Raw genomic sequence first — 27,964 nt, forward strand, 5'->3', positions numbered from 1 at the left:
TTACTTCATCCCTCTGCGCAGCATCTGATTGGCTGCGATGAGCATCACGCTGATGATAAATGCAATGGCGAAGGCACAAATCAGGCTTTTCCGCACGCACGTGTGTTTCACCTGTTGTGTTGGGCTTTCTGTGGAGAGATTTACAGAAACATATTATAATATACAGTATGTGAGCATTTTCATAAAGTCTGAATAGTTTCGAAATAAGGTTTTTGAACAAAAATAGTTGACGAAACATACTATCGATATCCACTTGGCACTCTGGACTGCTCTCCTCAGTCATAATGATATTCTCAATGTCTTTCATAGTGAGGTGGTCACAGAAGGTGTCGTAAAGCAGGCTCTTAAGCTCCTCCACAGTCAACTTCTGCATGTCACACTTGGATATCAGAAAACACCAAGTGAAATATCATGAGCACGATAGCAACTGCAATACTGTTCAAGTGTCCCTTAACCCATTGATACCTGATGCAGCATTTGTGTGTGTATCCCTTTAAGATCCCTTTAAACGGATACACACACAAATGAGGGATATACACGCAAATGCTGCATCAGGTATCAATGGGTTAACAATGCACAGAAACCACAGGTCAACAATATGCTATGTGAGTATTCCGGAGCATGTTACATGTAGCTAATGAAGATACCATCAGAACAAAGTAGGGGTGTCACGATACACTCCGTTCACGATACGATACACGATATTGGGTTCATCATGATAACGATACGATACGATATTTTAACAATCTTTTTTTGCGATCGATTTGTAAGTTGAGGGGGCATCCTCCACGCTAATTTGAGTCATTTCACCATTTTCATCCTCCGTGTCTGTAACGTCCCTCGTCTGTTCAAACAAAGCAATGAAAAGGAGAGCGAGCATGCAATCGGATGCAGGTCAGTGACACCGTGTTCAGCTTCTTTTTCTCGCGATAGGAGATTTCATCTCAACAATACATATTGTCACGTTTTGATATCGTGAAATATCGTGGGACGATATATTGTGACATCCCTAGAACAAAGTGTTTCATAAAGTGATCAAAGAACTGGTGTAACTCTCTCATTGCTATTTAAAAAAGAGAGACATTTAATTTGTTATGAAAATGCAGAGAGGCACGGTCGTTCTGTTGCTTAAATGACTATTTCACTTCTATTATGTTTGCATGGTAATTTTAATTACAATGCTTGGCTGTCTATCACAAATGTCATAAAAGCCCCGCAGGAAAATCATCTCGCTCGAAAAGGAAAGATAATGGAATCGTTAAACTCTGATAAGGAAAGAGGCATAGACTTGATTGATAATGATGATGATGATGATGATGATGATGATTACCTTCCAAAACACAGAATCAAAGTCTGCTCCGTGGAACTTATCGGGCGTTTCAGCGGCAACAAGTTTTGGCCCAAGTAATGTGATGAATTCTTCAAAGTCAACCTGACCATCACCTGATAAAGGCAAGCAGGTAGAGATACAAACAAAGATACAATAAATTAAATAAATACAAAATGTCAATGTATAAGTTCCTATTAGATGACTTTCAACAACCAGCTAATCATAGTCCTTCTGAGAGAGAGAGAGAGAGAGAGAGAGAGAGATGCTAGCTTACCGTCTATGTCGAGTCTTTGGATGATGACCTCGAGCTCCACCTCGTTGGGCATGTATCCCAGCGAGCGCATGGCCACGCCCAGCTCCTGCTTTGAGATGAACCCGTTCCCATCTCGGTCAAACACTTTGAACGCCTCACGTATCTCTGTGGGAAGAAGAAGAAGGAGGGCAATAACTCAGGTCAAGTCAAGTCAAGTCAAGTCAAGTCAAGTCAAGTCAAGTCAAGTCAAGTTTATTTGTATCGCACATTTCATTCATACACAGAGGCAATTCAAAGTGCTTCACATAAAATGGTTGACACAAGAAAATAAAAGAATAAGAGGATAAGATATACATTTAAAAGCATCACAATGGAGAAGGAGCATAAAAAGTGCATTAACACATTCACTGCCAACAGTTTTTCCAATACAGTAGGTAGCTTCTGCCAAGGTTTTTTTTGAGGATTCTGGCTCATCTTTCAAGAGCCGAGGATTATTTTCTGCTAGGACTTTGTGAACCCAAAATATCTCAAAAGAACTAATAGAATGTGTGCTTTCTCTGTCTAAAAGAGTTAGTTTTTATCATGTTCTGTTATGTAGGCATTAGCAGTTGAATACAGCATGGTTTCAGCGTCTGAGAAGGAAAGCTGAGATAAATGCCTTTTTGTGAAATTCGATAGAACAGGCAGAACAGTCACTTTAACCATTTATTTTTGGCATCAGTGAGACATCAGACATCTAAACAATAGTTCTGAACAGTAATTTCCTCCAAAATAACAGCACCCCCACCCCCCTCTCCTTCAAACTCCTCCCTCCGTGGGTGTGTCTCTGGTGGCTGCAGCGTGTGTCACAGGCGAGTCTCTGCTGCCTGTCTGTGCTGCCTGGCTGCTGGCGGCCGCTCGTCGGGCGAGTCTGGATCGGGCTCGTTCGTTTCTGGGTTTTCGGTTGTGAGCTGGGATGAAGCTGCGTGCGATTCTGGGCTTTCTGCTGTGTGTTTCAAAGTGTGTTGCACCCAGAGTCTATTTTTGGAATCCCCCACCGTTGTGCGCCAGCTCCCAGCGCGAAAGCATTTTCGCCATGAGAATGGTTTGCTCACGCTTTTTCCTGCTGTTTTTGCTCGGCTTTCTCTTGTCTGGAGAGCACTGTCGCCACTTAGTGGGTCGGTAAAATAGGTTATACACATTCAATAGCTCCCATATTTTTTATAGGAGATGTAAAAGGGTTTGATCCACGTCCACGTTTTTTTTTGACGAGTTAACTCGTCGACGGCAGTCAACCGTTGTTGTTTTTTTGACAAGTTAACTCGTCGACGGCAGTGAACGTGTTAAGTTCACTGCCGCACCTGAACAGTGCGTTCAGGTTCACAGTGCACCTGAACGCAACATGCAAGATACCCGCTGAATAAGTGTCCAAATGTTCATGTCATTCTGGCCAATACTCCACTTCTGTTATAGCATTTCAGTCTGGAATATGGAATATCTTTCAATAATCTTTATGACTAAAAGGCTACATTGAATTAGAAATTTAAATAATTAACTCATTGGTTTTGGATTTATTTAGCTTCAAGACTGCATTTTTGTTTGTGTGACCCTCAACACAGGCTTTGATCATCCCGGGCCACTTACTGATACTTATGCTTAAATTAACCCACTCATATTCTGATTTATTTCAAGAAAAACATTTTGGCTAGTGGAAATTCTAATTGGCTGGTAACTTTAAAATCTAGCAGCCATATTGGCAGTTGGTCAAAAAAGTTAATTTCAAGCCCTGAGAGCAGGTGGTGACATAGGAGTGAGTGAGAAAAGGATGAAATATTGGTGGTTAAGACTGAATAATGACATCACAACTGTTAAAATGAGTTATTCCTCTAAACGTGGCTTCAAATGCACCAAATTTTTCACGCTGGCGCCGTTCGGCCCTCAGCAAAACCTGGTAGCGAGGACATTTTTTGTGGCCCTCTCTATCATCAAAGTTACCCATCCATGGGTTACGGCATGACAATATTTGTTCGGCCCCCGGCAACAATCTGGGTTTCTCATGTGGCCCCCCATCAGGCGCGGACTGCATAATCGGGCACGTCGGGCAAACTGGTTTACTAGTGGTTTTATTACTTTATTCAGGGTTAAAGTGGGTGCATCTCATTGTAAAATTGGACTCGGCCCAAATTGGGCTTCAAACGGCCCAAATTGGGCTTCAAACGGCCCAAATCTGGCTACAAACGACCCAAATTGGGCTTCAAACGGCCCAAATCCGGCTTCAAATGGCCCAAATTGGGCTTCAAACGGCCCAAATTGGGCTTCAAATGGCCCAAATTTTTCGCTGCTGCCCTTCGGACGCCGGCACGCGCGTCGGCCCGTATCGGCCTGGCCTGCTTGGTATCTAATGCCCGGCCTGAATTAGGATCCCAGTCCGCCCCTGCCCCCCATGAAAAATAATTGCCCACCCCTGGTCTAGACGGTTCATAGCGTGGGAGCAATTCAGCAATGTATTTTGGGCCTAGGCCGTTAAGTGATTTGTAGACTAGTAACAGTATTTTAAAATCTATTCTATGACACACTGGCAACCAGTGTAAGGACTTAAGAACTGGAGTAATATGATCAGCTTTCTTAGTCCTTGTTAGAACTCTAGCAGCAGCTTTCTGAATGAGCTGGAGTTGCTTAAGTTCTTTTTTGGAGAGACCAGAGAAAAGGCTATTGCAGTAGTCTAACCTACTATAGATGAAGGCGTGAATTAGTTTTTCTAGATCCTGTCTGGACATGTAGCCCCTAATTCTTGCTATATTTTTAAGATGATAAAAAGCTGATTTTCTGATGGACTTAATGTGGGAGTTAAAGTTGAGATCAGAATCCATAATAACGCCAAGATCTTTAACTTGATCCTTTGGCTTCAGGGATCGAGACTCGAGGCGTGCAGCGATTTCAAGCCTTTGTTCTTTGGGACCGAAGACGATCACCTCTGTTTTGTCTTTGTTTAGCTGTAGGAAATTCTGGCACATCCAGTTATTTATTTGATCAATGCACTGACAGAGTGAGTCTATGGGGGCTTAAGTCACCTGAGGAAAGAGTTATATACAGCTGAGTCTGCGTAGTTATGATAAGCTATTTTGTTTGTGTGTGAGCAGAGGTAAGAGAGCAGAGGAGGGTGCAACACAACAACCTTTGGGAAATAATCCATAAACATAATTGGCTGGCATAATTTGGCTGGTATCCTCAGCCTGAAATACAGCATTCTGTTTGAAGTAAAAAGGTAAAAAGGACAGTCGTTGCACATCAAAGGCTCAGTCCTTCTGTTTGATATGGATACTCCAAAATATGAAATGCTTCAATATTGCATGTGAACATCTGGGATAATGATTTGTAAGGGAGTAATTTGGGGGGGTTAAGTATATTCGAACCAATGTGATAGCATTCAGGTGCGGGTTAGAGACTTCCCCCAGCATACCAAGAAACCCACAAAGTCTGGTTCCCTCAACAGCTCTGCTCTTCAAAACAAAGATCTGTCGAAGTGAAACACGTTCTGATCAAAGCTTCCAGAAGACTTCAGAAGAAGAGCTGCTGAGAGGCTGATAAGGCTTCTCTAGGTCATGCACGCACGCACGCACGCACGCACGCACGCACGCACGCACGCACACACACACACACACACACACACACACACACACACACACACACACACACACACACACACACACACACACAGACCCACAGCCTCCACTAACAGATCTGTCAAGATCTCTCTTGCACTTGTTAACGTCAGTTTTCATGAATCCACATTAAGAAGAAACACTTAACAACAATGGCATTCATTGAAGGATATCAGAGTCAAATGGCTCTCTACCCTCTTAATAATTAGAGAGGGCGACAGCAGACAGGCATGGCTAAGGCCTCACACACACCTGATGTCACGGCTCATTAAGACGTCCCGGACAAGATTGGAGTCGTGACTTGCATAGTGTGAGAGACGGTCAGCGAGGGAATGTCCCCTCATCTCCCAATGCAGTCTGGGACGTCCCGATCATTTTCAAATAGGTTTGATATTTGTGTCGTGTAGCGTGAGCGCAGCACAACACGGGATTCGTCGTCACATCGGCCAATGAGACTGCAGCAGCATATGTCATCGCTCTGCTTACTGCAAAGCACACATGGGAAATATGGCTACAAAGAAACCAACCATCTGCGCCCAAACGCTCGTCTTCTGCTTCTTCTTCTTCTCCACCTTTCCATCTGCACATATGGATGTTCAAACACAAAACTGCAGCCCGTTGCTGTTGATCCATTGTTGTTGTTGTTGTTGTTGTTGTTGTTGTTGTTGTTGTTGGCGGTGCTAACACTAATGACCCATGTGCCTTTCTGTCTTGCAGGTTCTGGTCCCACGAGGCACGAAGACCTGCTACACTTCAACGTCTTTGTCAAATCCTGTTTGAAGTCTGGCCCACATGGGACTCTGCAGTCCCTTGTCGTTGACTCTTGTGTGCAAACTCACGTCGTTGCCTCAAGTGTGTGTGTGTGTCTGTGTATGTGTGTGTGTGTGTGTGTGTGTGTGTGTGTGTGTGTGTGTGTGTGTGTGTGTGTGTGTGTGTGTGTGCGTGCGCGCACTGTGCCCATGCAAGACCGGATTTGGTAGCTCGGAAAATGTGAGATGTTCTGCAACAGTCATATAATGTTCTTCTGGCATAATACTGATAATCTGAGGAGCTGTGTTAAAAGGTCTGTCATCTTATATAATATAAAAGGGAGCTAGGGCGCTGTCTGTTTGTTTGTCTGTCTCTCTGTCCCACTGATGACACCATCAGTGATGTCATAAATTCACTCACACACACACACACACACACACACGAGACAGACACACACGCACACGCACACACAAAGTCCCAGTGATGATGTCATCAGTCACTGATGACATCACTGATGAATGTCATCAGTAATGTCATCATCAAAGGGCCAGCTTGGCGAGCTGCAGTTTTTTGTAAAACAGTGTTTTCCATAATGAGGTGGAAAGTAATTTTATTACAATTCTCGTTACTGTAATTGAGTAGCTGTTATGTGTACTTGCACTTTTTTGTAGTTTTTTTTAAATCAGTAATTTGACCTTTAAGTCAATTTGGTTTGAAGTATAATGTACTTTGCTACATTTTAAATCGCTTCTGTTACAGAGTAAAAATAAATCAAAATTTCCCCCAATTTTCTATGAACTGCATGCACACCAGAAACCGTCCAATCTATCGAGTCTCGCTAACTGCCAATCGTTTCCAAGGGAAGTAGCTATTAGCTGCTCAGAGAGTGACTAGGAGTCACCATGCAGATGGACATCATATGCTAATTTGCATATAGATATGCAAGTCGTGCTATGCAAGTCACGACTCCAATCTTGCGGGGTGGCTATGCTGTGACATTAGACCTCTCTGGATGACAAGCCGGCATCATCAGCCGTACCAAATACTTTAAGATTCAACACGCAAGGTGAGACAGACAGCAGAGGAGAACGAACACGTTGGTGCTTCATCACAGAGGAGATGAGTCAGAAAACACCTCAATCCAACGGAAAGCCCGTCGGATTTGGTTGAAGTCGAGGATGAACTTGAAGAAAATGAGGAAAAGAACCTAGTTTCAGCTTGATGTTTTTTGTACTTTTTTTGTTTGCACGGGAGAGAAGATATATCCTCCCCCCAAAAAACAAAAGAAAAGAAAGAAATAAAACAAATAAACAAGCAAGCAAACAAAGGAAAAGTTAAGTAATTTACTCCGAGTACATTTTAATGAGCTACTTTTTACTTTTAAATGCTAATTTCATCCAGGGGCATAGCCAGAAATTACATTTCAGGTGGGCCTGAATCAAAGTGGGCGGGGCCACACAATTCATTCCATAATTGATATAATTGACAATACTAAAATCAAATACACGTGATCACATGATGACATTTTACATCCCTCCCTACCAGACACTTTTATATTAGGGGGAGGGGGCAGAGGATGTTATAGGGTGAGATAGCAGGTCAACAGCATATGATGCCACATAGAAGTGGTCCACATCATCTGAAGGCTGGGAACCTGAAAATGTATTTGAGATGCAGCTCAGCACTGTTTCCAATTGCTTCCACCCGGTTTTAACAATGAAAGCTGGGAAAGTCTCTAGTTGAGCGGAGCGGATCGAGACGGAGAACTGAGTCGACCACAAAGTTATTTTTTTCAGAACCAACCTGAAGCCAGCCATTCATGCAATACTCCCCCAAAATATAAATGAATAGAAACGGTTTTGTTCCTTGGAGGGATGAGACAGAATTTGATGGACCCCTGTAGCTCCATCGGCCCACCAAAGAGGGAATGGGTGTTATTTAGGATTGATTTCAGTTTAGTCCTCCTCCTCCTCCTCCTCCTCCTCCTCCTCCTCCTCCTCCTCCTCCTCCTCCTCCTCCTCCTCCTCCTCCTCTCCCCCTCTGGACTGCCTGAGGGTCAGCCCAATGACAAAGCTGGCCTTTCTCATCACTTCCTTAATCCTGCCTGTATCCCCGGCCTCACGCTGCCTCCACACCACGCTGCTGAGAACAGTCCTGTATCCCCTGCCTCACGCTGCCTCCACAGCACGCTGCTGAGAACAGTGTGCTGCTTTCCAGTGATGGGTAAAGACGGTTTTCCCACGGCACAAGTTAGGGCATCAAGATGCATTTTCAGGTCCGGCAGGCAGGTAGTCAGTCAGTCAGTCAGTCAGTCAGTCAGTCAGTCAGTCAGTCAGTCAGTCAGACTGAGTCAGTCAGTCAGTCAGTCAGTCAGTCAGATGGCCTCTGGAGGTGTTGTTTACCACACATACAGGCTCATCTGTGGTGCACCGCTACCAAATGAGAAGCTGGCCAATATAGAGATGGATGTAAATTGATCTCTAATGTGTCTGATGATGTGTGCATCACTTCATGTCTGTCATTTAGTGATGCAGACCAGCGCTGCCTGCACTCAATCCAACAGTCTACTGTTGTGAAAACGAAAATGACACTTAAAATTCCCCATGCGCCGCGGGACCTGTACAACATCTGTGTTTGTTAAGTGCCTGGTTACCTTATCATCACCACTCGAGCAAAGAGGGATAAGTGTCCAAAAGGTGTAAAGGATCCACAGACAAACACGTAAGCCAAGCCTATGAGCCCGTCCACACCTGGCACCTGGCGTTCCTCTCTCAGTAAAGTACCAGGTCTGAATGCACCCAATGCGCAGTGACGCCTTGACGGCACGGTGGCTCAGTGGTTTGCACTGTTGCCTCACAGCAACAAGGTACCGGGTTCGAACCCCCGGTCCGTCCCAGCTCCATTCTGTGTGGAGTTTGCATGTTCTCCCCGTGTCCGTGTGGGTTTTCTCCGGGTGCTCCGGTTTCCTACCACCACCAAAAAGACATGTATGTTAGGGTTAGAACTCCTGTCAGTGCCCCTGACCAAGGTACTGGCAACAAGAACTGGAGTTGGTCCCCGGGCGCTGCACAGTCTGCGCCCGCCCACTGCTCCTAGTTCTAGGAAGGTTCCTAGTAGAGGATGGGTCAAATGCAGAGGATGAATTTCCCCATGGGTATAAATAAAGGATAACTTATTTACTTACTTAGTTACTAACTTATCTCATTAGGCATTAAGGACCGCCTACTCTACCGACGTCCTCTGCATAATAAGTCAAGTCAAGTCAAATTTATTTATATAGCACTTTCCATACACAAAGGCAATTCAAGGTGCTTTACAAAAAAATAATTGAAAAAACAAGCAGCAAAGCAATGCATATATAAAAAAAACACACAGAATATATACTCAAATTAACAAGCATGAAACATTATTTCTGTTTTAAATAAGTTACAAGGCATTCTTCAGTATTATTATTACATGTACAGTCCATTTGTTGGAAATGTACAGGAAAAAAAAAAATTAAAAATAAGGGGCAGATCTAATGTGTTCAGGGAGTTTGTTCCCCTGAACACATAATAAGGGGAATCCTGGCTCAGTTCACATTAGGTAACTCTCTCCTAATGTCGATTAATTCTGAACTCAAATTAAACTGTAAATCAACAGCTCTGTGAGACCATCATTTTGTAAATACACTGTAGAATAAAAAATGTAATTAGTGCAATTAAGAAAATATATTCCGTTGCATGGAGTTATTAAAAGCAGGCGGAGCAACTGATTAACCAAATCAATTAAGCAGACAGTTGTTTCTGCAACAGAAGCCTCATTAAAATGTTCAGTGGCCCATAACTTGCGAATTTTGGTGCAGTGGTGGTGCCAGGCAATTAGTACTCGGTGTGGGGGTGCAAAGGTGAAATTGGTTGGATTAAGTAATATAATAATAATAATAATAATAATAATAATAATAATAATAATTATTATTATTATATGTGTGTGTGTGTGTATATATATATATATATATATATATATATATATATATATATATATATATATATATATATATATATATATATATATATATATATATATATATATATATATATAAAGCCACGTTTCTCACTTTTTACTTTTAGATCCATGACATCAAAGACCCATAACTTTTCATCTGACAGAGCTATCTCAGTCATTCAAAAAGTAGAGGGGAGAGTTTGTAGTTGTCAGAAACATGAAAAAATAAAATGTTTGTTTTTTTGCAGGCTCTCTGAACAAGAGAGCTGCAAACAATACATTATTCATCATGTGTTATCACAACAGTGCTGTCTGGAAGAGTGTGCCACGATGTGACAGGGAGCAGAGAGATATGGGCAAGAGATTGGCAGATTGTACTGCACATCAACAAGTTATGGAACATTTATTTTGAAAAGACATTTCTCACTTCCCTGTTCGCTCCCCAGAAGCTCATCTGTTCAGTTGCATTCGTCACAGAGTCCAATGCAACTGATGATAGAGATGATGATGACAAGAGAAATTGTTTGGTCATGGTTAAATAAGAAATACGTTCGGGTTAAAGGAACAGCTCACCCTAAAATCCAAAATACATCCCCTCTCACCTGTAGTGCTATTTATCCATCCATATCGTTTTGTGTTAGTTGCCCGAGTTTTGGAGATATCGGCCGCAGAGTTTCTGCCTTCTCTCCAATACAATGGCACTGGATGGCACTCGGCTATGTGGTGCTCAAAGTGCCAAAGAAATACATTTGATAAACTCAACAGCAATGTCTCTTTCCAGAAATCATGACCCGGTTACCCAAGAGAATCCACAGACCTTGTTATGAGCAGTTTCATGGAGGAACTATTTTCTTTTAAGTTAAAGTTAAGTTAAGTTATCCTTTATTTATCCCCATGGGGAAATTCATCCTCTGCATTTGACCCATCCTCTACTAGGAACCTTCCTAGAATTAGGAGCAGTGGGCAGCCGCAGTGCAGCGCCCGGGGACCAACTCCAGTTCTTTTGCCAGTGCCTTGGTCCTACAGTCCTACAGTGTTATATATATATATATATATATATATATATATATATATATATATATAACACAAATACAAACAGTCCCAAAATGGCCTTCACCTCCCCTCCTCTCCCCTACTCCATTTCACTCCAGGGGTTGTGAAAAAGCTTTGGGACATACCCCATGTCTAGTGCCAGTTCATATTAACTCATTGAGTGCCAGCCACTTTTGGAGAACGGACGCTCCCAGTGCCAGAGTTTTCAGAGCGTTTTCAGTGATTTCTCGAGGCCCACAGAATATTGTGTGATATTACTATGTAAACACCGAACACGCAAAAAGAACAAGGAGACTCTATTGTATCATCAGCAAAAAAAAGTTTATTGATACCATTTTCCGTTCTTTAGTTATGAGCCGGAGAAGATAGGTTGTTTTCAGCGTTTTCAGGCATTTCAAATTATAAGCTGAGATATTCAGCCTTTTGTGAAATGCAGCATTTCAAGCACATTCACTGACTCTAGATACGGTAATATTTTCTGATGTAGTGATGTGGTGTAGTTGTGTCCTGCCCTGCGTGCCCCACCCCCCCTCCCCTTCCTCAGCTGAAAACTCCTCCCCACACTAGTAACACACAGCCTCGCACCAAGCGTCTCTAGGAAGCCTGGGAAGCGCCGCCTCCCAGGCAGCGCAACATGGAGAAGCCACACGCGGACTGCAGTGAAAGGTTTGGCTTTTCAGTGTCGCGCTGCTGCTTTTCTAGCGGCTAATCATGTGGAGAAACTATGCTGACAGACAGACAGAGGCAGAAGGACTCAGTTGTGTGCGCGGATTGACTGTGTTCGCACGCACCGTCAGTTGCAGCCAGAACAATCTACATGGCTCTGGATTGCAGCATGAGCGGGTTCTCTTTCATCAAGGCTAATTCAGGCTGTGTATTCCTGACATTTCTGTAATCTGGAGAGCACTGTCGCCACCTAAGGGTTCTGTAAAATAGGTTATAGACCTCCAATAGCTACTATAGTATGTTGTACAGGAGCTGCGGAAGGCTTTGATCGATGTCCCACCGTCAAAAAACGCATTGGACGTCGAAGGACGTCCGTGGCACTCTACGTCACTATTTAATTGGACGTCGAAGGACGTCCATGGCATTCAATGAGTTAATGTCACTTCTGGCACCTCATTTATAAAACTCTGCGCAGATTCCACAAATAAGGTTACATACATACATACATACAAATGAGGTGCGTGCGGACAAAATTAAAGATTTGTAAAACCGTACATACGCTTTCTGTCACACAATATGAAGATTTATACCAAGTCACCAAGAAGCAAATTGCTGCACATTATGTCAGAGTATGTATGCTACTGCCAGGAGCAAGGGGACACCAGAGCTCTCCATCCTGGACTAACATCTCACCGAGGTAATGATGGAAACCCTAAGTTAGAGGCATTCTGACAGAAGTACAGGGTGACACTGACATGGCATTCGAGCAGAGGTGCCCTAATTCTTTCCTATGAAGGGTCAAAAATTAATCTGGATGGAGGGCCGTGTGCCAAAAATGAATGTATTATATTTTATAGACAATTTTACTTTCTAAATATAAAATACATTTTCAAAATGATAAAAACATTAGTTTTATTAAAAAGAATATTGCAGTTAGATCTAGAGTTGATTGGAAAAAATAGCTTAAACATTTTCAAAGGGAAAGACACCTTTCTGACAGAATGCATGCAAATCAACCCTAACCCTACACCCTTTCTCATTCAGATGTCTGGTGGGGTCGAGGAACCCCTTTGAAAATGGCCATGCCAATTTTTCCCCTCGCCAAAATTTTGCCTAACTTTGGAGCATTTAGCCCCCTTCCCTTGCCGACATGCTAGGTTGGCATGGTTGGTACCAATCGATTCCTTAGCTCTTCTAGTTACTATGGTATAAGAACCATCGCGCTCCCTTTCAAAATGAGCCCGCCACAGACTCTTAAGGCAGTAATATTAGCTAAATTTTTGTTGTTGTTGTTGTTGTTGTTGTCAGCCATCCATTAGAGGGAAGTGAAATAATATCATAATTTCTTTTTGGAAGGAGTGAACCTATAACCCACGCATTCAAGTTGTTTATTCTTCTCTTCATTCTCGGCTATCAGACAACGTGGTGTGACTGGGGCACTGCAAAATGTCTATCCTTACCTAGACTTAGCCACTTATCCACATACCATTTTGTTAATCTGTTTGTTTTCAAAATCATGATTCACCAAAAAGGTCACATGAATATCATATTTATTCCATATATCATGAATATCATATTTATTCCATATTGCTGAAATGTCAATGTCAATCTCATATTAGGGATGAATTGTCTATTACCTCTATCGCAAAAACACACACACACACACACACACGCACGCACGCATGCGCGCGCACGCACGCACACACACACACACACACACACACACACACACACACACACACACACACACACACACACACACACACACACACACACACACACACACACACACACACACACACACACACACAGACACAAACACCCCCCCCCCCCACAACCTTACATATTTAGTAGCCTGGGTAAACCCAGCCCCCAGTGACCTGCTCTCAGGCTTACCCTGCTTACAGCAGGTCTGAGAGCAGGTCACGTGGCGGCTGGGTTTACCCAGGCTACCTATTTAGTATGCAGTGACATCACCAAGGTTAGCACTTTTTTTGACTCAATACTACTTCTTCTACCCTACCTAAAGTCCATGACTCCTGGACCCTCTGCAGTTCACCTGTATACAGAGCCAACAGGTCTGACAGGTTGACACTGCAGGAACCTACGCCAGCATCCTGTTTGTGGACTTTAGCTCGGCCTTTGTTAAAGGAGAAGCTCTCAGCTGCTTGTGCCCGACTCCCATACTAGTGATCTTTTCTCGTGAAATCCCACCACTATTACTAATGAAGCAACACAAAAGATGTGTGTTTGTGCTGAACACTACTGAACCACTACTGAACACTACTGAACACGACTGCCACACTGGAGCCCAAACACATGCAGGTTCACATTTACACATGTACATTGATCTCCACGTTCAGAGCCCCTGGAGGGTGAAGAGTGATGATGAACTAGAATAGCTTCTGAACAAAATGACTGCAACAATAAGCTATGCTTGTGTCACCATGTTTGATTATGTTTGATCCCAATCTTTCTTTAAGCACTTATTATATATTACAACCATGGATCCTACTGATCAAAGCCATCAATCCTACTGATCCTAACAGAGAGCCAAAGTCAACGTCACTTCCTGCCTTTCTCTGGACACCAGCGTCTGAAGGAATAATAACGGTGGTGGACGGAGAGGTACGTTACTTGTTTTGATCCCGTTTGAATTGTGCCATGGGGTACACACGTTAAATTTTGTCCATTTAAAAGAGAACTATGCAAGTCAAGAAAGTCACAGTTTGTACTGAAACTGAAAGGTAAGGTTTAGTTTTGTCAATCGACTACATCTCTCGTGTCGCACAACACGTCACACCATCAACAACATGGAGTGGCAGGAGAGACGTCACTTACGCGACTGGTTGTGCGCGGTCTTTCTGATTTATAACTTATAGTGTCACAGTTTGACCACAAACTGCCACTTTCTTGCCTTGCAGTTAGTTATCTTTTACATTGACAAACATGACTCCCGTGGCACAATTCAAACGGGATCAATAGCGTTCACCACCATTCATATTTTTCCGGACGCTGGTGCCCAGAGAAATGCGGGAAGTGACGTTGACTTTGCCTCTCTATTCACTTGTTCTTGTGATGACCCTTGGATTTTAGCAGAAAAGTAAATATTCATGAAGTATTCAGTAGTCGATTTCAGCAAAGCACACAACTAGTAGATAAAGTAATTTTCTGAAGAAAGTTTATGCTGGATATGCAAAACAGCAGGGTTTCTGCTGTGAGGAGCATATAAATATTTCAGCAGTGTACTTTCTCATTGCACCATTGATATCGCTGCTAAGGAGGTGGAGGGCGAGGTGATTATTATAATTCTGTTTGACTACAGGCCAAAATCTATTTAAATTAAAATGTTTTTTTGCCTGATAAACGAAATTTACCTCATAGGAGCGAGGAACACCACCAGGGATAGCTTGCTGAAGGGTGTTACTAACTTACATGGTTGTAGTCGTAACGGTGTAGTAGTCTACTAGTAGTAGTAGTAGTAGTAGTTAGTAACCTTGCTAGTAGTATAGCCTAGTAATACTAGCAGGCTTGCAGTAGGTGTAATCTTAAAAGTTCAATAGATATAAAAACAATTTTTGCATGTTTAAATTACCTCAATATTTTGTTATTTAAAATGTAGCCTAATAGCGCAAGGCTCTCAGTTTCCAGTAGCTCTTAATGAGCAGATAGCTACAATTACACAAAATAACACCCCATTTTGACTGTGACCTTAATCTCAAACTATTTTTCAGCTATGGGTTTATTTTCATTAGTTGTAGAAGTAATACTCATAAATGTTCAGTATCTGAGACACTGAATGCCTAAACTTGGAAAGTGTCCAAACTCCAACGCAGATGGCAGCCACTACTGCTATGCTATGTTATGCTACTGACCTAAGCAACCATTTGTCACAGAGATGTCAAATCCCCCTCTGGCTCAAGTAGCTGTTAAAAGGTTGACCTCACAGCGCCACCTGCATCGATGAACACCTGACAGGATAGACCCTCACGGCAGCGAGCAGTTGAAGACGATGTCAGGTCTGTGGCAGTTAGGAATGTCATGTCACCCGTGGCAGTTGATGATCTCAATGGACATAATGGATTTCTACAGACTTAGACGCACCATAGAGATTGTCATTCCTGTTGGTGATACTGACAATGATGAGGGGTTAAATTGACGTTGCTAGGCGCCGTACCGCAGGTGAATTCATGACATCATCACTGAACTATAGCCTTGTGTGTGAGTGAATTTATGACATCACTGATGATGTCATCAGTGTGTGAGTGAATTTATGACATCACAGATGTTGTCATCAGTGGGACAGAGAAACAGACAGACAGAGCCCTAGCTCCCATTTATATAATCGATAAAAGTCGAAGTGAATGATTTTACGTTATTAATTTTTTTTTAATCATCTGGCCCTGTACCTGTTTGATGATGTCATGCATAAAAAGAAAATCTAAAGTCTCTTAAAAGCTTAAAGAACTGTTGTTTTTTGTTCTTCCCATTCACCATAAATACAAGTTGATTTTACTTTAGTCTGATATCAGACTTAATTGTCAACTCATTTCCATCTTCAAGGCTGAGACTTTCCTCTGTTTAACCAATTTCTACGAGGGGATTCCCCCAGGCCAATTCCATTCCCCCTAACCAATCACTAGAGCCAAACCTATTCGCCTGAATGTTATGTTAGTTACTCCAGAGTGTAAAAAACCCACATCTCTCCTTTGAATAAATTCCTTCCAAGCGGTGTGCCGTTCGGATTTCAAAGTCATTGCTACTTCTAATCAATTTGAAACAGCCTCGACAGCAGGGAGCGACCGCCGCCATTCCTGTTATTAACGTTACTCCTCGGCACCATAGGCTTGGCACACTTGGGCAACCGCTTGACAATGGCTCAGTCCCGCCTGTTGGGCTGTTTATTGATGCTGATTGGCTAATCGTTAGTCTCCCTTGGCGCTGATTGGTGAATCGCTGGTAAGACCGAGGAAAAAGGAATTTGCATATCAGAAGCAGACCAGAAGCAGCCAAAACTCAAATCTCAGTTTCACAGAACTACATCTCAGGGAACTCGAGCTCAGAGAAGAGTGCCATGTTTCCAACGGGAATTATGATTTGGAGGGTCGTTCAAATTGATTTTTATATATTTATATATATTTTATATTCTAAGTGCTAGATATGATTGCCTCCATTTTTCCATGGCGGAATTAATACTTGTACAGTATGTGCTGTAATTACTTCAGTTAAAAAGGATGAGTGCTGGGCGTCCGGGTAGTGTAGCGCTAGATTCCCTGCGTACCAACATGAGGGTTGCAGGTTCGTACCCCCGTGTTACCTCCGGCTTGGTCGGGCGTCCATACACGCACGATTGGCTTTGTGTTTTCAACAATAGTCTCTTTGTGTTTTTTGGGTGGGAAGCGGCATTATGGGTATGTGTGTCTTGGTCGCTGCGCTAGCGCCACCTGGTCGGTCGGGGCGCCTGTTTGGGGCGGAAAGGAACCGGTGGGAATAGCGTGATCCTCCCACGTGCTACGTCCTCCCAGTGAAGCTCCCCGCTGTCCGCTGTCAGGTAAAAAGAAGCGGCTGGCAACTGCGCATGTGTCGGAGGAAGCGTGGTGCTAGTCTACGGCTCTCCCCAGATCGGCAGAGGGTGGAGCAGCGATTGGGGCTGCAGGGGGGATATTGACCAAGTACAATTGGAGAGAAAATGGGGGGGAAATCAGGAAAAAGGGTGAGCATTGGATGGAATACAGATGATATGGATGGTGTATATAGCGCCTCACAGCTAGAAGGTCCTGGGTTCGATTCCCGCATGGGACGCTGAGGGTGTGCTCCTCCCATGTCCTCAGTGCCTACTGCCCAGGTGGGCTATCTGGTCGAAAGGGCCTTTCTGTGTGGAGTTTGCATGTTCTCCCCCCGTGCTCCCTGGGGTTCCTCCATCCATATATAACCCCCAACTAAAAACATGCAGAAGATCGTCATCTGACCAGCGGCGGTTGGGAGAAGTTGGTCCCTGGCTGCTTCACTGCAGCTGCCCACCGCTCCTGGCCTGAACCATGGAGGAGGACGAGCCAGGATGGGTCAAACGCGTAGGAAGAATTTCACAGTGCCTCTAAAGCATGTGTGTGTGTGTACTGGCCGCCGTGCACGTGTGTGCATGTCACAGTGTTTGTGACCAATAAAGACGGGGTTTGTCCGTCCAGTTTAATCTTAATCTTAATCTTAAAAAAGAACGGCCGCTAACAAACAAACCTATGTCCAGTTATCTGGAGTGAAAAAAAAAACTGCAGATACAGCGAATCACTTTGTCCGTGTGCAAATGTTTTATCTGATCATTTTAATGTTATTCAAATGTATGTGTATGTGATTTATCTTGAAAGTTTGTGTTGCTGCTGTTCTTGGCCAGGTCTCCCTTGTAAAAGAGATATTTGATCTCAATGGGACAAACCATAAAGGCTAAATAAAAAATAAAATAGAAAAACAGATAACCTTTTAAAACATTATAAATGGATGTCTCGATCAACATTTTTTTATTCCTTTTAGCACACAACTTCTGCATGCCACCACCCCTCCGGTATGAAGGGCCACCCTAAAGACTCTGGATTGGTTCCAAACTCTCTAATTGTTTCCACACAGTTTTACCAACGAAGGTTGTGCGGATAGAGACTGAGAACTGAGTCTACTGGGGATCGAACCACCAAACCTCTTTTATCCAAAACGATTAGTGGACGACCTGCTCTACCTCCTGAGTCACAACCGCCCCATCGCTCACAAATGATGGTTGGATGGTATGTAAAGGCTTGACTTGACTTCATCCTTTTGGCCTCTAAGGAGCAGACCGGGGCATCCAGCATGGCTCTGCACCTCGCCGTCTTCTGGGCTATAGTATAGTCTCTGAGCCTCTTGCCAGGAGGATCTGCAGCTCTTAGTAGGCTAGTGAAGATTGTCCTCAAAGGAAATTGTTGGCGTTTTCACTTTTTGTCCGATTTCCTTTAGCACTATTTGATGAACATTATCCATAAGCCTTCTGTTTCTGGAAGTTGCATGAGGATATAGAAACAGAGCAAAGATGCAGAGTAGACAGTTATTCTTTTTTCTTTTTTTCACAGCCAGTGAGAATTGAGGGTAAAACGCGCACAGTGAAATTCCTCTTTGAATTCGTCTCTTGTGGTCCAATTACGTTCCAAGCGTTTTCTGTAGCCTACATGGATCACATTCCTATTCTCCTTCTATTAAAAAAACAACCTGAATGCGCTGGCCGAGCTATAATCCTGCTAAATGCATTGATCCAAAGCCTGCTTGGATTTTGCTTTCAGTTTGTTAATGCCTAAAACAAGGAAATGTTTCACATGTCGGGCGCAATGCTACTTTGTAGCACATCTCTACGGCTGAATATATTGAATGTTAAGCAATTCAAATAGTACGTTGCAGACAACTTATGTCTCCAGGATTACCTCCACACCACTGCCTCATGTCCTCACTGTCCTAAATTGTGTATATTAGGCATCTACCCTGTCAATTGCTCTTTAAAGCAATTAGCTAATTAGCTTTGTGTTGGAAGAATGTTGGGTGCCCCTCTCTAGGTCAGTGGTTGAAAAATCTAACATCTAGTCTAGCTCTGGAGAAACTTATTTATATGATTAGGAAGAAAATGACAGCATTTTATGGCATTTGGGAAATGTTTTTGGAATTTGTTAAAAATGGTGACATTGAAGAGGCATTGGAAGGGTGACTTGAAAGTGAAATAGGCTATTGTAAATGATATGTGCTGTATGTATATATAATTGTGATTGTACCTACATTTGATTCAACTTATTTATTTTTGTTACTTTTATTTAATTCTTGCATTGTCCTTTTTTCTTTTTCGTTTTTGTACTGCCACAGGGTCGGGGGGGGGGGGGGGGCGGGGGGGTTATAAATGATGTATGTTAGATGTATGAGGAGAATACATGTACAGTAATTACATGCAAAACCAATAAATATATGGTTATAAAAATAAAAAAAAGTACGTTGCAGATAAATGTTCAAAATGTGCCAAAATCTCAACAGTATTTTCCATTGGTTATATTATAAGACTAATATAGTTTAGACGTGTGATTAAACAATTTTCATGGTGGTGTGAGGGTGGTCTGGTCAGGTACCACAGACCATCTCATAACTGACAGGTCACAGGTTTGATACCTGCAGCAGCCAGTGTTTCCCACCCTGAGAAAGTACCTCTGAATGAGATGCTCACCCTCTATATCAGGGGTCAGCGACCTAGGGCACGGGTGCCACCTCTGGCACGCGAAGGGTTGGCACAGCAGTGTTGTTAGGAAGTTTGTGTGAAGTTTGCTGGATCTTAGGTAAGAGCTCGAGGGAAAGGGGAACCTCGTGTATGAGGTGCAGAAAGGGAAGGACATAGCATAACAGAGACCATCACTTTTATACCTCCCACATTGGAGGTATGACATCATTGGTGATGTCACAACGTCCCGGGAGGTATGACATCATTGATGACCTCACAAAGTCACGTCTGACATCACACAGTCTGGAGACAGCCTAGACCGTCTGACCTCACCGATGACCTCACAGGGGAAACTCTGACATCACCGATGACCTCACAAGGTGTACTCTGACATCATCACCGATGATGATCATCATTGCGTCGTGGGCTCCTCCGGGTCGTGGGCGTTAATTGCCCCACGAACAGGCCTGATGGTGGGCCATTACGTTGCCTTTTCTACAGCCGCCCTCAGATTCCTGTGGGGAATCTGTATTCTTCCAGAAATGGCACTTCAGTCCCACCAGGTGTAGGCAGGGCTCGGTTGATTAGTCTGGCAGTGAGGGGAGCTGAATACGCTTGGCCATCGGCCGGGTGTAAGTATGTCACCTTTACGTCAGCAGATCTCACTTCGTTGTCCAGTCCAGGGGAAAGTTTGGTGACTGCCCCACAGTAGCAATAAACTGCGCAATTGAGATTTTTTTCAGAGACATTTTGAAGTTCCAAATTACCTATTTCACAGCCATTTGCAGTTGCACAGCATGTTATTTAATATATTTACCATAGTGAGTGAACCACTCTACTCTGCCTCTGATTGGTTGCCTTCCACAGCAGCAGGAAGCAGATGAAACATGCCAGCGCAGAAGACAGAGAAGGAGCGTGCTGCTGTGTGTCCTGTAGAGTGCTCTCATTTCAATGTCCTCATTTTGGATGGAATAACATTATAGATGCGTTGGAGTTTTACATTTTGATGTGCGAGTCATTAATCTTGGTGTGGCACACTGATTGGCAAGCAAATTTGCAAATGGCACTTCAAAAAGGGTGCCGACCCCTGCTCTATATACTGGGGCTGTGTGGGACTTGTTTTGCTGCTGTGAAATGCTTATATACAAAGAAACAAATTCATAATTCTCCACGGATATGGAAATTGAGCGCGTTAATATTGTTGGAGACTTCTGCTCGGGCTCGTGGTTCCAGAGTGGAGCAGGTCTCCTCGGGGGTTTGCGGACTACCCGCAGGTAGGTTCAGCGTGCTTTCTCACTGGCGCCCCGGTACCGTTCCCGAGCACACTTGTCCCAAATTGACCAACCGTGTCAGGATCCACTTGAAAAGGTGGTCTGGGGAGCGCTTTGGCGTGCCCGAGCACGGAACACTTGCGAGTGTGAAAGTTAACCGTTCCGAACCGCATAAACAACAAACGGGCGAGGATAAACTCGCAAGTGCACTCTGTTCCGTTTCCGAGTGCATCAGAAATATTGTAATGTGAAAGCTGACCAGCGGGGGAGAGGAGGGGGGGGGGGGCAATCGTTCCCGGGGGCGGAACGGAACGGAACGGAACGAAAGCAATCGTTCCCAGTGAGAAAGCAGCCTCAGAGAACCAACCATCTCCTCTGATAGGAATGAGCTTGGTTCGTCATTGGTCGTGTGCTTTGTTTCAGGCATGTTCGTTAGAACATGATGGAGGTGACCTGGATGGTCTGGTCTTTGAGCACCTCCGGGTTGTCTCGGCTTGGCCTAGACGTCGACCTGGGCCCTGGGGTATCCCAGATTCATCACTCTGTGTGGGGACTCTGTGGTCGTCATATATTTAGATGAAGAACGTGAGTCGACCCTTTCGAGTGCTTCCCTTATAGTGGCCGATGATGTCACGTCTAATGATGATGTCACGTCTAATGATGATGACAAAAGAAAAGAAAGCTTGCACACTGCAAGGCTCCACGTTTGAGTGTATTTATTTTACACCGGTGGTGGTAACGTTTCGGGCAGCACCCTGCCCTTCCTCAAACAAAACGTCTAATGATGATGTCACGTCTGATGTTACATTGCGGTCTGGATGGTTATGATTATCATTGATTAAAATGATGTCATCGGGTCCCATTGTGATGTCATCGGCGATGATGTCATCACTTTCGATAGATCCAGGAAATAGTCTCCAGGGGGCTGGGCGGACCCGGAGGCCCAGGATAGGCCCCCGGGGTGGCCAACCTTTCTAACAAATATTCTCTCTCCCTCTCTCTCTGTCTCTCTCTCTCTCTCTCTCTCTCTCTCTCTCTCTCTCTCTCTCTCTCTCTCTCTCTCTCTCTCTCTCTCTCTCTGTCTCTCTCTAAAAAATCCCATTATTTTAAACGACTTCTGCTCCCACAAGAACACCACTGGCTATCAGCAAGAATGAACCCAACATGATCACAGTGTGATAAATGTCACGTATAGCTAGCTGGAGGTCATGTGTATCTGGTAATACAGCAGCAACAGGATGTCATAAAAATGTGCTGAAACAAAAGGAATATGATGTGTAAACCAATGACAGTACCGGTTTCGCAATCACAGACCGATACAGTAAAGTCAGAAGTGTGCGAGCTCCGCCTCCACTTGTCTCTTGTGTACAATGCTAGTGTGAAAACACTCCTACTTGTAACCACCGATGAAGACAGCTTTGCATACAAATGTGAAGATGGTCTACACTCCACTACAATGGCTGGTGTCTGGGGGATTCGACCTACATGCTGAGATCTATAAATACTGTTCACAGCCGGTGTGTCAGTGATGCACTGAGGAGTGGAAACAAACCGGAAGAGACCTCACATGATTGTTATTGTCAGGAAGTCGCTGTTCTGCCCAGAGTCTTATCTATTTCAACACATGTCGAATTGCAATAACGGCAAATGATGAATTCTGTGGCCTATGGTCATAACACTTTACTTCATATCGGATACAATGTGTGCATTGTCTGGTCATGAAATATATTGGTATCTAGTTGTGGTTGGTGGGATGTCTTTTTAATATTATATACAGTATCTGATCATAGTAATTTCAATGTATTATAGTATATATATATATATATATATATATATATATATATATATATATATATATATATATATATATATATATATATATATATATATATATATATATATATATATATATATATATATAGTTTCAATTAATGAAAAAGATTAAATGCAAATCTAATCACTAAAACATAATACGCATCCTTTTAGGACACTTAAAATGTGTCTAATTTACAACTTGCTCCAAAAAGTTGCTTAATATAATTAATTCTTAGAATCTCAACTGAATTAAGATTCGAGGTTCAGGTTTGTAAAAGACAAAAGATATGATCGAAATATTGTGTAATGTTAGCTATGGCAGCCGTCTGAATGTATATCAGGATATAATCAAACCTAGTCATCATCAATGGGCTTAACTTGCTTTTGGACCTTGCTGTTAATACTGATACTGTGTCCTTTGAGGACCTAATGACCTTGAGGACTATAAACAATGTCTATCTGTACAACACAGATAGGCAATGTTTATACAAAGATTGCGCTTAGCGGGTGTAACAGTTTAAAACGGCTGTAATTTATAACGCTCTTGACATAATACTTTTCTTTTTTTTATTCAAAAACATTTGATGGATGTTGATTAGATGATGATCTATGATCGGTTGCTTCGATTTTGCACATGATGGAAGTATTTGTTTACATTGAAATAAAGTAAGTAAAGTAAAGTAAAGAGTATAGTCAATTATAGAGACTGCTTGCACAGTACAAGTAGTTCCCAAGGTCAAAAATGTATCCGATTTTGTGAATACAGCACTAACCAGCTTTGGCCGACAGATTTATACAGACGATAAACACAATATAGAGCTCAGATATATGTGATCTGGTGTACATCATAATCTAAATTGATACACACGTTTACAGTCATTTCTTCAGTCTCAATATATGGATATTATCACATACTGTAACCTACACTGTTACTGCATAATTATAGAGGTATAATTACTTGGTGGTAATGGCTTGAATACATATGAGGGATTATGACACCTGCATGACACAAGGGCGGAGACAAAGGCCACTTGCCACTGACCCTGCTCACCCGGGGAACCATCTGCTCAAAAAACACTTCCCCGGGAATCTGTACAGGTCCGTTAAGACCAAGACACCCGGGCGGTCACCTCAATAGCTTCTTCCCAAGAGAGGTCACCCTACTTAACCAACCTTCCTAAGACTCACCCCACGCAAACGCCCGCAGTCTTCTCCTCTCCACACAGTGGAAGTGTCTGTAACCCTTACAGCTGTTACTAGTCAATAACATAGTAATTATCCCCAGAGGTTTTAGCGCACAGCATTGCACTGGTCCAACATCGACACATCTCTGAGCACCTCAGGTCCTTATAATTTGTTTCATGCATGTCATTCTATAGGAGGAGTATAACTTCCTCCTGGTACAATGCGGGCGATTGGTTATTTTCTACACCGTCCTATAAAGGTTGAAACCATTGCATATGAATGCTGAATATTAAAATCTGTAATCTACTTATCTAGAATGATATGCATCATTTGTCTGTGCATGGTATGACATGCACTGTCCCTTTGCACCGGATGCAAGGTCATGTTGTCCTTGTGCCATGTAAATAGTCTGTATGTTTTTGCAACAATGTCACAGAGACAATGATTCTAATTGATTTAATCAAGGTAATATACGTTTTGTCACAATTTGTATTTACCCAAGGTGTATAGCCATATTGGACTTAGCTGTTTTTGTAGTTGTTTACTTTAGGTTTGTGTGAGTATTAGACACATTTTCACTGCCTTCACTTTCTGATTTTCTTGAATTTTATGGTTCTGAATTTTATGGAATTTTAACCTTCTGCTAGGTTGTTGCTCCACCCCCTCTGCTGATATGGGCGGAGCTCTAGACTAGCACATGCTTCCTCCGATACATGTGCAGTCGCCAGCCGCTTCTTTTCACCCGACAGTGAGGAGTTTCACCGGCAGGACGTAGCGCATACGAGGATCACACTATTCGCCCCAGTTCCCTCCCCCCCCCCATCCCCGAGAACAGGCACCCCGACCGACCAGAGGAGGCACTATAGTGCAGCAACCAGGACACATACCCCTAATTCGGCTTCCCACCTGGCACCTGCAGACATGGCAAATGGTGCCTGTGTGGACGCCCTGCCAAGTTGGAGGCAACACGGGGGCTCAAACCTGCATGCGACCCTCGTGGTAGGCAGGGAATCTACCCGCTGCACTACCCGGACCCCCACATTTGATATCTTTAGAGAAAATCTAGGTGGCACATTTGGATCAATAACTCAACAACTACGGGAAGAGAACTCCTTAGAGAGCGAACCCCAACTGTGCCAGTGGAGCAGCTCAGTGGCAATATTGGAAGACTGATTATACTGTGCAGCTCCCAGGTATGAGGGTGTGTGTGTGTGTGTGTATGTGTATGTATGTGTGTGTGTGTGTGTGTGTGTGTGTGTGTGTGTGTGTGTGTGTGCGTGTGTGTGTTGTGTGTGTGTGTGTGTGTGTGTGTGCGTGTGTGTGTTGTGTGTGTGTGTGTGTGTGTGTGTGTGTGGTGTGTGTGTGTGTGTGTGTACACAGTATGTGAGTGTGTAGGAGAGGTAATGGTGAAAAATTGCATTATGTGCTCAGCAAATCTCTGGGTAAAAAAAGCTCAAAAGATAATTGGAATGTGTCACTGAATATGTGATGATTCTCATTAGTGTTTACAACAACGTAGAGTTTGAAAAGACTTCTCCATGACCCGAGAAGCCGGACCTGCTGTATTGTGTTGTATAGGCCTGACACCATCTCTTGCAAAACACAGCCCATTTGACTATTGTTCTATTGCTTGTTTTTTTTCATAGCCTTTTTTCATAACTTTTTTAATTAAATTTACGCTGTCACTGCAGATAGTAGATTTTCAATGTCAAATGAATAGCTCAAAGCAAGGACAGAAGGCCACTTGTGGGCCAGGCAACCAAACACAAGCAGGGGAAATGGAATTTCCTTGGTATAAAAGAGTTGGGGATATCACATGGGATAGAGATCTCTTCATTGTAGTCTGTCTGGGTTTGTTCCAAATCACGTCCACCTGTGCTTTCTCATTTTGAGGGCAATTTGCCAAAACAAATGCTCCATTCTTACATATATGCGTTACAATAGGAATAGAATGCTGATATTGATATTGTACTGATATTGATGTTTTTTTTATTAATATTATTAATCAGTGAAGAAATGATAACATGGTAGAAGATGTAATTTAATTATGACTCAGTATGCCCACCACCCTATATACCCATCTCATTCAGATTCTCTTCATTTGGGGTCAAATTCATTCATATTCTTATTCATTACCATAATATTGTATAATCACAGGCCCTTTCTCAATTTCAGATTAGTCTTTTTGTGTGTGTGTGTGTGTGTGTGTGTGTGTGTGTGTGTGTGTGTGTGTGTGTGTGTGTGTGTGTGTGTGTGTGTGCCCAAGTTTTTAAGTGCTCTCTGACAATTCAGTCCTCAGTCCAAGAGAAAGGACTCCTTTCTCTTGTGGACCACAGGTGACTTAAGTGAAACAGGTGTTTCAGTCATGGCAAGGATGACTGATGCTATAATGGTGGAAGCAAAAATGCATTTTTGTCATGTAGGGCCTAATTCTTTTTTTTTTTTATAATAATAATAGTTCATTTTGTTTCTTTGCACAATGGTGTAAAATCAACATAAAGCAAATGGAAAGAGAGATCATAAAAGAAAAGTTGACCATAATAGCTTGATAGAGTTCTTATTCACCCCTACCCATGATTGTATAGTTATATTTTTTCAAGATGGCCTTCTGTTCTTACCTTGTACAGTTTAACTACAACAAATTACTGTAAAGGCTTACAGTTCAGGATCAGGAGGTGCGTATGGGCACAGTGTAAGCGCATACCGGCTGTTGCTCTCCATGGTCCTGAACTTCTAGGCTACTATCCTTTTCGATGTAAAGGACTCTATATAGCGTGAATGCAACTTGAAACCACAAGAAAGCAAGCAAACAGAAACAACTCACCTTCCACCTCATCTTCAGGCAGGTTAACAGGCTGGTAGGCGAGGACATCTGCTGGAATAGTGCCAAGTCCCTTGTACATGAACCTGGTGGTTACAGCACGCACTGGCATTTCTGCGAGGGGAAACCAAGAACTGTGTCGCGGTCTTCATATAGCTCTCCAGAGTTTTGTGATAGAACCTTTTCTACATCCCTGTTAACAAAATATCCAGCAAACAGAATAGGACACCTCCCCCTCCAGTTCAACTCTAGTCTGTTCGTGTTTTGGAGATTTTTTTCGGTGCCAAAATATCAGCGCGGCGCGGACGTTATACGCGCTTTAAAAGAACGCAGCCTGTTGGCAGTGTGCAGCTTATTGCCTTTGGTTTCTATGCATAGATATACTACATCTTCTGTGAGATACAGCACGAATTCAATGAATTAACCTATTTGAGCTTAAACATAATTTGCTTATTTATTTGGCTATACCTAAAGTTTCGGATCAGCCTATACAGTAGGCTACGCTGCAAACGTTTTAGGCGTATACCTTAAATTACCATCTGAAAGATTAGTTTCATTAAAATCTCGATCTATCCAAAGAGATTACCAGGCTAATTTGCCATTCTTCTATGCACACCTGCTGCACATTTAAAGACGAGAAAAAATAAAACGAAAAATGTTAATTTTACTTTTAGGCTTATGGAGCGACGTTGATTCAGATGTCTACAAGGCGCGCTGCGCTGTTCGTTCAAACAATAGCTATATCCCCAACAGTATTCTGCCTCACTTTTCTTTCCCGTTTCTGCATCTTCTCAAAAACACCGAACCGATGTCACTTAACAGCAGGCGAACTGTTTCTGTCCAGTTAACGAGATACAAAGGAGAAATCGTGTAACATTGTTTCTTTCTTTCCTGGAGAGCACAGCTGTCTTCAAGGGAATCCTGAGTGAGTCCGTTCTCATCAGATAGAGAGAGAGAGACGCTCTGTAGTCTGTAATCCTCCCTCT

The 27,964-nt window shown here is 43.0% G+C and overlaps 1 protein-coding gene across 1 annotated transcript; it reads right to left on the bottom strand.

The window, feature by feature from the left end:
- Positions 1 to 27,090, bottom strand: cabp7b (calcium binding protein 7b; the record flags this gene model as incomplete). The annotated part of the gene is made up of 5 exons (XM_083657841.1): positions 1 to 128; positions 241 to 379; positions 1,331 to 1,443; positions 1,605 to 1,748; positions 26,982 to 27,090. 5 exons carry the CDS (start codon positions 27,088 to 27,090, stop codon positions 1 to 3), a joined length of 633 nt encoding a protein of 210 aa, XP_083513967.1.
- Positions 27,091 to 27,964: the final 874 nt, after the last annotated feature.

Source organism: Poromitra crassiceps (genome assembly GCF_964638095.1).
Source record: "Poromitra crassiceps genome assembly, chromosome: 21".
Classification (NCBI taxonomy): domain Eukaryota; kingdom Metazoa; phylum Chordata; class Actinopteri; order Beryciformes; family Melamphaidae; genus Poromitra; species Poromitra crassiceps.